Source organism: Kryptolebias marmoratus, linkage group LG23 (genome assembly GCF_001649575.2).
Source record: "Kryptolebias marmoratus isolate JLee-2015 linkage group LG23, ASM164957v2, whole genome shotgun sequence".
In the NCBI taxonomy this organism is placed as follows: domain Eukaryota; kingdom Metazoa; phylum Chordata; class Actinopteri; order Cyprinodontiformes; family Rivulidae; genus Kryptolebias; species Kryptolebias marmoratus.
In genome coordinates, this window is record NC_051452.1 from 4162635 (window position 1) to 4175662 (window position 13028).

The following is a 13028-nucleotide window of genomic DNA, read 5'->3' on the forward strand; positions in this document are numbered from 1 at the left end:
AGTGAGTGAGAGTGTGTGTGAGTGAGTGAGAGAGTGTGAGTGTGTGTGTGAGTGTGAGTGTGTGTGTGAGTGTGTGTGTGAGTGTGTGTGTGTGTGTGAGTGTGTGTGTGAGTGAGGGTGTGTGTGTGAGTGTGAGTGTGAGTGGGTGGGAGGTTGTGCTGGATGAGCTCCCAGGTGTGTTGTAAGAGGGCAGCCTGCTGCCTGAGGAGATGTTCGACTCTACGGGAGAGAACTGGAGGAATGAATGAAGGAATATCTTGTTCATTACTCCTCTGGCTGTCTGCAGGGTGTTCACACACACACACACACCGGGCCGGGTCGGACTCGGTAGAGGAAACTCAGACTGGAGCATGTTCACCATAATCACATAAGACTGGAACAGATCCAGCGGCAGCGCAGCGGCAGGGAGGGGGAGAAAAGGGAGAGATCCTAAAAAAAGGATCAGTGTGTTGAGAGAAAGGGAACCAAAGAGAAAATGAAAGGAGAATTGGATGTAGAACAGAGAGGAGGATAAAAAGGGAGGAAAGGAGACAGACTGGGCTGGCGACAGAGGGCAGGGGGGACGGAGAACAGTCAGGAGGGTCGACAAAATCAAAGCAAAAACAGAAACCTCCACATGAGATGGAGAGGCAAGACGGGAAAAGCATGAGCACATGATGGAGGGATGAAAGAAACGAGAGGAGAGAGGAGGAGGAGGAGGAGAGCACCTCAGAGCAGGTTCAGCTGGAGAGGGAAGGAAAAAAGGGTTTTAGGCAGATTAAAGGAGCCAGGCAGGCCTCTTAAGACCATCCGCCTAATGAAATATGTCAAAGCCCATAAAGAAACAGGGAGGCCATTTGGGGGGGGGGGGACGGCACAGGAAGCTGGGCGAATGCTCTGCATCAGCAAAAATGAAAAACACGCAAAGGCCCCGTCAATACGCATTAACCACGACGTCAGCTGGAGAGAAGATGGAAAACGAGGGAAACAAGAGGAAACGGGCAGAAACGGGTCGCTTTGTTTCTCGTCGGCCTTAGAAATACTGGGATAAATACAGCCAAGAAGGTGGAGGGGTGGAGCTGGCAGCGAGCTCTAATGGCTGTTTCAGGTGGGTTTTAAGGTGTGGGCTTGTAGGAGGAGCCCTGTCACCATGTGGAGACTCTTTGACAAGTTTCCACGCTGAACTAAACTACTTAAACAGAGACAAACTGTTTGGGTTAGCCGGCGCTCAGTTCCTGTCAGCCTGACGTTCCTGGCATCTCAAATAACTGAAGCTACCATTGTGATGTAATTCTGCTGCTGTCAGCGGGGCGAGGCCCGGACGCTGCGAGCCTTTTGACCCGGAAGGTTTTACAGCAGCAAACGCTCCGCAGCTCAGCCTCGTCACGAGGCAGAGACGGCAGAGAGGGAGGGTTTGATTAATAAAAGACAGACGAGGTTAGGAAATGAGGTGGGATAAAACCAGGAAAAAATAAGAAATGAGTCAAATCTGAGGAAAAACAATGAAATACAGAAAAACAGAAATGAGAAAAGAAAAGAGATGAATTTTTAAAATGAGATGAAATGAGAACATTTTTGAAAAGGAGAAACAAATACAAGAAAAAAAGATGAAATAATTGTGACCAAATGAGATAAGATTTCCAACAAATGAGAAAAATACTGAAAACGTGACATCAAAACTTTAAAAAATGAGATGAAATGAAATGAGAAAACAAAACAGAGCTGAGACTAAATGAGAATGTTCAAAAAGGAGCTAAAATAAAATGAGAAAAAGAAATGATACGAAATGTGAAAATTGGATTTGATGAAATGACAAAAATGAGATGAAATTAGACAAAATTTATGATAAAATCCTGAGAAAATGAGATCAAATTCAACAAAGAAATGTGAAACAGAACATTTAATACTGAGAGACAAGAAAAGATGGTATAAAATGAGAAAATAATTAAGAAATTGATTGATTTGTTTTCCTGTATAAATGACTAGACAGTAAATCAAACAAGACTGAAGTTTTAGTTTTGTACGTAAAGGAAATAAATATTTGAGATACTGCATATTTATTTTGGTTTTTAATCAAAAACTCACCATTTCTCTGCCCCACCAGTGATCCAACGTTGCTCTCATCAGCCACTAGGACACACAACACACACTTATTACCCGTTAATACACAACGCGGGTCATTCCTGGGCTTTGTGCTGCTTCATATGCTGGAAATGAATCCCTGCCTTCACACACCGACAGAGGAAATGAAAAAAGAAGCGAAATGTAAGAAAAGCAGCAGAGAAAAGGCTCGGATTGTGTGGGGGGAGATAAAGATGAGACAATGAGGCAAACAATAAAAGCAGGAATCCAAGCATCACCCCACCTGAAACAAGCCCATCAGCACAGCTTTGTGGGACAATAATAGGTTTTCATTAGGCGGCTTTTTCCCTTAAATAATCCTTTTCATTTTTTATGAAGTCAATTTTCCCTGCAGACAGATGAGGCACAGAGCGGGGGGGGGTCATGAGACTACACGTGTTGGGGGGGTTAGAATAAAAAAAAAATCCTTAAATTAGAAACAGTAAAGAGGAATCAAAGACGGGGTTCTGGTGCACATGTGAAAGATAAAATAAAGCCCGGAGTATAAAGTGATCCCAGCAGATCTTTTTGGTGAAGATAAGAAGTCTGCGCGGCCGGCAGCCATGTTGGTCCTTCAAAAACGTAAAACCTCCAGTCAGCTGCTTTAACCATCCTAAAAACAGATTTCCTGCTGTACTACACAGCGTCCTGCAGTTCCCCAAGAGAAGAAGAGAAGCAAACCCAGAAACGTCAGGGTTAAAGGTCAGACGGGGTCAAACAGTATTAGGAACATTTTACCGTGACCTCCGCCGACGTGGCGTCTGTCAGTCTCCGTAAACGACGACCCAAAAAGTCCCGAACAGATTGTCATGAAATCTTCAGGAAGCGTCAAACATGGTAGAGTTTAAAGGTGATCGGGTCAAAGGTCACAGGTCAGCCTGTGCTCTGACTCTGCAGCTGTACGTCAGGAACGTTGAACCCCACAGCTGGACACCTTATGGGTCGAGGGTGATCACTGTTGATTTCAAGGTGACAGGGTCAAAGGTCAAGCTCACAGATGACCTGGTGCTTCGACTGTGCGACCATGTAACGGAGGGAAATTAAACTGAGCAGTTGGACACCTCGTAGGTCAAGGTGATCACCATTGATTTCACTGCCATGGGGTCAAAGGTCAACATCACAGCTGACCTGGTGCTCTAACTCTGCAGCAGTGTCATGTAGGAACGTCACACTGCACAGGTGGACACCTCATGGGTCAAAGATGTTGATTTCAAGGTGCCTGGGGTCAAAGGTCACAGACAAACAAACAAACAACGGATTAAATGTTGGTGCTGATCCAGATTCTGACCGAACTGTTTTAATCAGGCTGAGGTTTCCTCTCTCTGAGTGCTTCTAGTTGAATATAGTGATGAGTTTGTAACATATAATAAATATAATATAATATAATAAAAGATGCATTAGAGAGCACATGACATGTAAAACTGAGTTGGTTTTGCAGATTAAAGCTCTTAAACCTGTTGACAAAAGGCCAGTTTGAGTAAAAGCATCAGTCACCACAGACCCAAAGATGATGGGAAAGACGCTCTCCTCAGGAAGGAGCACCTCACAGACGTTTCACAGAAAACACAATATATCAATCTAACCAGCTGCAAGGAGAACTGGAGGAATAAGTTTAACAGCTGATCTTTGAAGACAACTTTAACAGGGTTTAGGCTCTCGACTAAAACTTTGTCGAGTTTGAAAACTTAACGAGTGATTGTGCAGAGAGCAGATTACAGGAACCCGAGGAGCGCTGCAGTTTCTGAGCACTTTAAGCTTTTTAAAGGCATTTCCAAAGCACACTAACTTTTTAGACATAAGTGCATTTAGAGAAAATGCTTGTTCCTTCAAAGTTATGTTAGATGTTAAAGCTTTTCCATGTGACAAATGCAGCCAAAGAAAAACCTCAATCCTGACGCTAAAACACAATCCACAGCAGAAAATCCTGGCAGTCTGGTCAGCGATTAGTCCAGCATTCATCTGGACAAGGGCAAGCAAAGGAAAAGCTCTGAGTCAACACACGCTTCGCCGAGGGTCAATAAAAGCTGCTCACCTCCTTCTGTCAAGTGGTGTTTAATAAAAAAGCTGCGGCTCGAGCTCAGATACTGTACATGTGACATGAGACGACCTCTTCTGAGGAGGGAAAACACATTTGTCTCCTTAAATAAAACCCGTCCTGGCAGGGTCTCGTGTGTGTTCACGGCTCCTGCGATCTTTGCACAATCGGACACACAAAGCTCAGCTAACCACCTTATTTCATCTCAGAGTACTTTAGAAAGGAAAAGGGATGAATGGAAGCGCAGCGATAACAGAAAAAAAGAAAGAGATTGAAATGGAGAAAGGCCAGAGATGGAGATAGAAGCCAGAGAGGGGTGACAGATAGTGGCGGGTATTGGAGTGGGTCCTCGGTAGGATGGTGCAGCGTGTGTGTGTGTGTGTGCGCAGACCACCCTTGTCCATAATGAAAGCCAATCAGCCTGGGTGGCAGAGGGGTGTGCTGCAGGAAGAAAGCCAATCCACTGAACCTAATGAACCGGGATTGGAAATCAGACCGAGGCAGAGAAGAAAGAAATAGATAGAAGAGTCCGAGAGCGATGAAGTCATCCGCTGAAAAACAACCGGCCGAAAGGAAAGGAGAGATAAACAAAGAAAATCTGAAATAAAAGCAGAGACGAAGAATAAACAGTGCTGATATCATGAAAGAATGAAACCCTGAAGGAAGGGTCAGTTTGGGTTAATACGAGGAAATCAGCCCCATCGTTCTCACCTTTGTTTCATTCGCTCTCAAATACAGAGGGCACACACAACTGCACGCACACAACGAGACAACAGGAAAGCCCCTGGGCTTATGGGTTCAGGAGGTCAAACCCCTCCGGGCTGAGGATAATAGCCGGGGAGCACATATCACAACAAAGAAATGTCCTGATAAGAAGCATGTGATCGCTGCTCCCAGTCAGCGTTTAAACTGCTGTTTCAGCCTGAGACGACGAGCCTCCACTGATGAGGAGATCTGTTTGTGTGACTGCCAGCTCACCCATGTCCATGCTTTTGGACGCTCTGTTGCGAGGCATATTGTCCTTATCGGCGGCGAGCTGGCGGTACGAGCGGGAATCTGGAGGCGCGTAGGACGGCTCACTGCAAAACAAACAGCAGCACAGAAAGTCTGAAACTGCAAACCAACCAAACAATGATGTTTACTCGCTCTGATCCAGTGAAACAATCCGTGTTGTTCCCTGACATCAGTGATGGGCAGCATTTGTTGGTAAAAGACACTAAATTACATTGAAACATGGACTCATAACAGCATCATCTGCATAAATATATCAACAAAGCTTCAGTTTGCTCAGATGTTAATATGCTGCCAACATTTATGCATATTTTCAATCTGATTGTCATTTAAAATATAAAATTTAAGCTAAAAGACCTTTTCAGGACTTAAACATTAAACATGCTGCCTTGATTTAGAAACTCTTAGTCTGTTACAAAGCAGGAAAATAAAGATTTAAATTAAATTAAAAAAAACAGTGAAAACGGGCAAAAAAAGCCACTATAGAAGTCATCTGAATTAAATCTTACATTTTTATATTTGGTTTGTTTGTTTGATGACATCCAGGCCAGATTAACATAAATTAAAGACAGATTATTTGGTTATATGTGAGCTAACTGCAGCCAAAACCAGAGTGGATTACAACCATTCAGCTCTGAAAGTGCTAAAGCTAGCTGCTGCTGCTGCTGTTTGTACGTTTCATGAAACTGATGGTATTACGGTAGAAGATGTCTGAAAATGGGAGTGGTCTTACAGGCTTGGACTAGCCATTAGCTCATCAGTCCAGTCAGGTCCAGATCTGAACAAATCATCCTTTAAATAAAGATTTCTTTAACGCGGATGACGAGTTTCCTTACAACATAACAACTCCGGCCCTTTAATGGCGGCGTTCTGCGCTCTGAGGGGGCAGGGTTACCTGCGGCGTGGGGGAGTAAGATGCAACTCTCGGTTCATTTCCTCCACGGTGTTGGGGGAGGGCGGCGAGGGGAAGCCTTGCTCGTCGTCTGCGTTGCTGTAGTGACCGTAGCTGCCGTTGGTGTAGGCGCCGGCGGCTGAAGGTTTGTTTACTGCGGTGAGATCAAAGGAAAAAAACACTTTTTTGTTGATTTTAATCGTTTTTGCTTCTTCTTTGATTGTTCTGGCAATGATATCAGAAATAAAGCTGCCTGATTGCCTGATTGCCTGATTGGCTGATTTTAGCGATTGTTGAATCTTGTACACTTCCTGGTTAGCACTGGAAGCAGACAGAAGGAAAAGAAAAGCTCTATCGAGGACACTAAGGAGGAACAAGCCTGACATCAAAGAGGAAATACTTACAAACAAAACAAAGCTTTATTCAAATGTATTTCCTAAAATATGGATCTCTCCCCCCCGAAAGTGCATCAATTCTCCACTGGAAAGCCTTTTGTGGTGAGCCCCTCCTCTTCTTCACAGCGTGATGAAGAGCTGACAGTCTCAGGTGGAAAAAGCATCTCCAGCTTCCCCCCAATGGGTTCGGATAAAGAAGATTGAATTTAAAACAGTTTTTTTTATTTCTTCTTGCTGTTTTTTAACACAACGGCGCGGCACAATGCGCTTTATGCAAATCTGGCCCACTTAGCAGCCGTTTCATCAGGGTAATGATTCCAAGGTCAGATCTTTTTGCACATGAAAGGCAAGCATCAGAAAAACATAGTTAATGACTTCCCCTTTTATTCCAATAAATATGCAAGCAGAAAATCTGATAAATAAATAAAAGAGGCGCAGAGATGGAGCTGGGAAAAGACGGTCCGAGAAAGGGCGCCTGAAAGGGCAGATTAGGGTTTGGATGTTGTGCAGCGTGACGAACACACAACTCTAAACAAACGTCGACAAACAGTCTGTGTGCACGCACTGAGCTGCAGATAACAGCGGCGCACAAACACTGACAGTCTGACAGTTGGACAAACACGGAGCTGAGTGTGTGTCAGTGTGTGTGTGCTCCCCACCTCCGGAGTCGTCGCGCGTGTAGCTGCCGGACCTCTTTGGCGTGTGACCCGTGCCGTTGACGGCGGACTCGGGAGTTCTGGCGTGGCCCCGGGGCTCCTGTCAACGAAGAGGAGACTCAGAACCGATGCTGCCGCCTCGTTGTTCCAGTTATCACCCACAGGATCAGCCTTTTTTATTTCATTTAACCAGTAACAGTTATTCAGACATAATAAATGCTCTGCGTGCCAGAAAGCATCAGAAAATACCGTCTGTTTTCACTAATCAAACTAAAACCTCCACTGAAAGAAGTTAGGAGAATCCTGCCTTCATTCTACTCCTCTAAGAAGACGACATTTAAAAAAGAAACTATTTTAATAAGGAGAACCGAACACGACTCCTTATCCCGACTCTTAGGCCTCATCTGCTCCAGTCCATACAGAAACAATGCCGAGCTGGGCTAAAGATTTCCCCTAAACTTAAGAACCATTTCTGTCCTCGTTTAAAGCTACAGGAAAAACAGCTCAATATCTGTTTGTTTCTACGACAGGAAGTAACACACACTGAGCCCCTCCTGTGTCACCTTTGTAGAAAACCTCCGTAAATAACAAACTGAGTACTTTGGAAAGCTATTTTTGAAACATTCAGATGTTCTCATGAAAAACTCTATGAGTGTGTACACAAGAGGCTGACAGTTTATATTAAATATAAATAATTTACTTTATGAAATAAATAAAAAAAATCCTAAAGTCGAGGATCTTTGCCGGCGTTGAGAGGATTTACAGCTGGTTCCAGATGATGGACGTCGGCAGAGAGCCGAGCGGGCAGCTGGAACTTTCCAGCCAATCAGAGCGCTTCCTCAGCTTCAGCCTGGCGTGAGAACAGGAAGTTCCAGGAAGTTCCAGGAAGTTACGAATCGTCTCATTCAGTCCGATTCTGATGATCGTTTTTTGACAATAAATTGGTTTTAAAAATTCAGATTGTGTTGGATTCATCTTTCAGAGATTTATCTGATGGTATCAGACTGTTGTGTTGGATGAGGAGAATATCACAGACTGGTCCCCATTAAACCAACAGCGCACATAGAAACACACCAACTAGATGAGCTACGAGCCAACGCTCTCGTGTGAAAAAGAAATGATTCTCCGATGTGGTGAACAGGTCTTTGAACGTCCTCGGACTAGCCGTTAGCTCATCCTTCCGGTCAGAATCAAACTGAGGTCGTTCACAGAGAAACATCTACAACTAAAATCCACCCGATCTGTTTAACAGCTTTTCTTCTCAAACATATGAATGCTTACAATTATTGTAAAAAATCTTCTGTAACAGAACATTAGCTTTGTGAGTTTATGCTACGACAACACATTTATCTGTGCTTTCTTTCATGTGACAAGCAGGCGACAACAAAAGGCGGCGACGTTTATTTCTGTTGTGTGTAATTACGCCTCGCAAACAAAACATTTGAGTTTTAGGGGAGATCTGAAACAAATATTGAAAAGTAAAAACAAGTAGTGGAGCTGATAATGACTCGGAGGAGGGAAGTGTCATCGGTTCTGACTCACGCTAACGTATCAGTCAACGTTTGACAGTCGCTTTTTATTTTCCATATCTGATGGGGACAGTTTCTTCTGAATAGATCTGGAACAGGCTGACATTATGGATTTCCACCATGGGTTTATGCAAAAAAGCAACCTGAGCACTGACAAGCATGTTATCAAACAGCCACACGGCACAACAAAGAAGCCCGCCTCAGAAATGGAGACGGGATAAAAGAAGCTATCTGTGGTCAAAGAGACGGGGGAACTACAGCCGTCCGCCTGTACGCACTTATTCAACAACTAAGGCTCGGCGCTCGGTGATGAAAAGGTGTTCCGGTAGCTCCCGGGTGTCGGTGCGGTCCCCGAGGTATCATTAGCAGCGAGCACACGTCTCAATATATCCGCCGTATCACGCTGCTGTCAATCACTGAGCGCAATCAGAAAGTCCTGACAGTTCCTCAGCCTGAGGCTTTTCAAGCAGACAGGCAGTCACATCTTAATCCCATAACAATAGGTAAACATAGAGGGGGGGCGGGGCCTCTTACCATCATCTCATGTTGGGAAATGATGGTGTTGTAGCCGTTTTTGGTCAGATCTGGAAAAGAACGCTAAAGACTCTCAGTTTCGACCGCATCAAATTTCAGCTCAATATCTGCACAAGTGACTGAGATTAGTTCCTGAAAGCTTCATGGAAATGAGCCCACAGGTAACATGCTGTTTGTTCACAGACACAAAGCAGGGATACGGAGTTGGTTTAATTTAACATCCACTGAAAGGAGCGGGGCAACGCAGATACGACTTGAACTTTGACCTGCGCTCGACAGCATTAACCCACGGCTGGAGTCACTTAAAGATACGAACATACGCCACAATGGGCAGGTCAACCCCGGACCCTCCCACTTCACCTCATTTAATCGCTAAACATCTGCTTTAAAACCGCCGTGACGCCGTCTTTTGGGCTTTTAGAAACCATCGTTCAGGGTTCAACAGGGTTCAGCGCAGAGACAGAGCCAAAAGGAGCCATTTTCTCCTGGGTTTTCATGCTTGATGTGTTCCTGCTCAGTCTATCCACCAATAATTTGGTTTCTTCACAGCAGAAGGCGAGATCAGTGTTCTGGTCTCAGAAAGCACAGATCTGAATTTCAGGCTCACTGTGATTTTAGTCATAATTTGGTTCAAAAATCAGAGGAAGAGCCTTTAAGAACATGCAGTAAAAGACTTCTTCCTGAGGCCAGACTGAGGAGAAGAGAGGGGGGATCAGGAAACCAAATGTTTCCTAAACAGAGCGAAGAGAAACACAGACAGACAGGCATGCAGGAGGCTTCACATCAGCTTTATTTCAAGGAGAAGCAGGCAGGTGAGACAGGAAAGCAAAAGGTACATTCTTTAAAAAGCAGAAATTAAGCAGGAAAAAGGAGGAGCATCCCTCACAGGCTGCAGAAAACCCCAGTGGTGTGGAATAATCAGCTGCAGATTATTTCAGGTGACAGAAAAGAGACACCTACAGTGAAGAGCTGGAGTTCTTAAAGGAGGAGAAGAAGAAAGTTGTGCATTAATGGAGTCACAGTTAGTGGTGGCAGAGATTTAAAGCCATCCTAAAATCTGCGTCAGAGTCCACCTGAGAGCCCGATGTGTTGTCTGCTTGTCATGCGGTTGTGTAAGTGTGGGTCTCCGTACATCTGCCCTGCCATCGCTCGGATGTTTTCGATGTAGCGGTTGTCCGCGCGGCGCCGTGTGTTTCCCTGAGAGTCGGCGGGCTGACCGCGCTCGTTATCGAGGCCGGCGCCTTCCGAAACGGTCCTTCCCCCGTTTCGGTTTCCCTCTCCGGGCCCGTCTGAGGCGCTAGGCGAGCGGCTAACTGAAGCGAAGTCGTACTTTGATCCGTGCGAAGCGTTCGGCGTGTTAGTCCCGTTAACGCCATCCTCCGGCGTGAAACCTGGCCGTGCGTCCGCTCGGTTAAACCCGTACGTGTATCTGGTGTGCTGCGGCGGCTCGGACGCTCTCCTCCGGAGCGTGGGGAGGCGAGGCCGAGCGTCGCCGACTCGTACCTGAGTGATGGCGCCCGCTGGGATGAGGGGCGGACCGGAGGACAGATGTGTCGCTGTGCTTCCTGCAGACCTGCCGCCATTCGCCTGCGGGAAAAACAAATACGTCTCAGTAAGTGCCTCCGACCTGATTCTTCTAGCAACTCTTAAATTACTTCCAGATTTTAACCTTTGACCTTTGCTCTATTCTCTATTGTGCTCATAAATAAAAAGGCAAACTTAATATTTGAAACTTCTGTATTTACACCACCATCCTGACTCGATGAAGAAAAGAGTAAATTTCTGGTTAAACAAACAAATAAAATTATTCATTTCAACCAGATTTCTAATAAGATTCGACCTTATTTCGTATTTCCATCTCAAATGTAGGACAACAGCTTAATCTGATCCTGATATAAATGATAAATATCACAGATTCTGTGGGTCAAGCTGCTGTATTTAATTACAGCATTAATGGTCTTTGAACATATCTGGCTGTTCCTGAACGTTTCATAGAATCAAAGTTTAACTCAACTTTTAGAAAGTGAAACATTACAAAGTGTGAAGCTTTAAAGGACAAGAACAGTTCAGTCAGGACTTGTTATTTAGAAGTAAAAACTAAAGAAAACTGGAAATTGATTCATATATTTATTGACTTTGACACATATTTTATTACTTAAAAACATTTTTTAAAAAGTAAATGCACGGATTATACTCTGCTTTTCTTTTCTGTAGAACTGGGCCAGTCTGGGTACAAAACCATAAATAATACTAGAATATAATAAAACGATTCCTTCTCATTAATGCTCATTATCTAAACAGCAAAAGTCTGTTTCCAGTTAAAACTAAAACAAAGTGATTTTCTGTTACCCGTTTCTGGGCTCGGAGGACCACGAGCTGGATGGTGCCTCTGGCGTTTCCTTCTGACGACATGGACCGCCTCAGCGTGTCCATGGCGGCGTGATTGGAGCGCCCGACCAGCGTCTCGCCGTTCACGGCGATCAGCTGGTCGTTTATGCACAGCCGACCGTCCTGTTGTCAGGAAAAATAAAAATAAAAAATGAAGGTGAGTAATAAAACCCTAATTCCAAAGAAGTCGAGGAACAGAAAGCTGCGATCTGTGAGTCTTGTGAACCGTTCAACAGCCTCTCTGATGGTATGGGGGTGCATTAATGCCTCCGGCATGGGCACAGCTACACAGCTGGAAAGCCACCATCAATGCAGAAAGATATATACAGGTTTTAGATCAACATCTGCTCCCATCCAGGACTGTTGAACAGCTAGAATGGGACAAAATTCCCTCTAAAACCTCCAGCAGCTGCTTCACCTGCAGATGTGTCGCTGCCAAACAATTCACAATTACCTTCTTTTATTTTCCTGAAATGTTTACAAAGTTCAGTTGAGAATAAAATATGAGTTTATGAGATTTGCCTTTTGTTTTTATTTACATTTTACACAACGTCCCAACTTGTTTGTAGTATTACCATCCTACTTGTTATGTTTATGTCTGGAAAAACAAATGGAGGACTAATGTTACATAAAGCATTAAATACGACACTTTGGTACAATAATAAGTAAGATACGATGATGCAACACGAACACTTATATATCATAAAACTGGACACATAAGAGTGGCTCGTTAGGTTTTAAAAACCAAAAAGGACCAAGGAGTAAAGTGAAGGAGGAAGGAAAGAGATGAAAATGAAAGGAGGGAGAAGAAAACTGTGGAGTTAGCAATCTGCAGAGAGTGGGAGAGCCATGATAAATACATGGAGCAGCTAATGGAACAGCCTCTGTGGGCACCAAATCACCTCTAAGTGTTTTAAATAGCAGCCCTGCAGGGACGCACAGAGCTACCCATCAAATGAGGGAACAATAACGATACAGACGGAAGTCTCTCTGAAGTTGGTGTGAAGTCACAAGCAGCTCGTGATGTCGGCGCTGACCCTTTGACCTCCGAGTCATTACCAAGGCTCCACCCGGTCTGACCTCAGGATCTATACTGGGCGCGAAACGCTTCGAATCAAAAGATGCTCGTCTGCTTCATCCTCCCTTTTCTGTAAACAGTGTCAGCACGGCACATGTAAATTTAATTTGTTTTCTTCTGTGAGACGATCGGGAATGAAGTCAAAGAACGTTTTTTTTATAGAATTGAGGCTTCGGGCCCCCGACAGCCACAAAAACTGCTTAATGGAAATAGGCTGAATCTCTCCATGACTCCTCCTCATCTCCTCCCATTTATGTGTGTGTGTGTTTTCAGCCGATGTGTGTGTCAGTCAGACTCGGGGGACATCCTTTCACTCATTAGCATGTATCAACATCAACATATATTTGAGTTTGTTCAGTCTTTTCCTCTTCTTATCCCGTCTCTTTATTGTTCCATAATGCCCCCCCCCC

General features: G+C 44.5%; 1 protein-coding gene across 2 annotated transcripts in view; it reads right to left on the reverse strand.

Moving 5' to 3' along the window:
* The window catches only part of pard3ba (par-3 family cell polarity regulator beta a), a 149409-nt gene that overhangs the window by 90706 nt on the left and 45675 nt on the right, over positions 1–13028 (reverse strand). For both annotated transcript variants that reach the window (XM_017434394.3, XM_017434395.3), the window contains 6 exons: positions 11502–11663; positions 10656–10739; positions 7093–7189; positions 6042–6192; positions 5114–5214; positions 2065–2109 (listed from right to left, as the gene is read on the reverse strand). In XM_017434394.3, coding sequence (XP_017289883.1) covers positions 2065–2109; positions 5114–5214; positions 6042–6192; positions 7093–7189; positions 10656–10739; positions 11502–11663 — 640 coding nt within the window. The remainder of the gene's footprint in view (positions 1–2064; positions 2110–5113; positions 5215–6041; positions 6193–7092; positions 7190–10655; positions 10740–11501; positions 11664–13028) is intronic.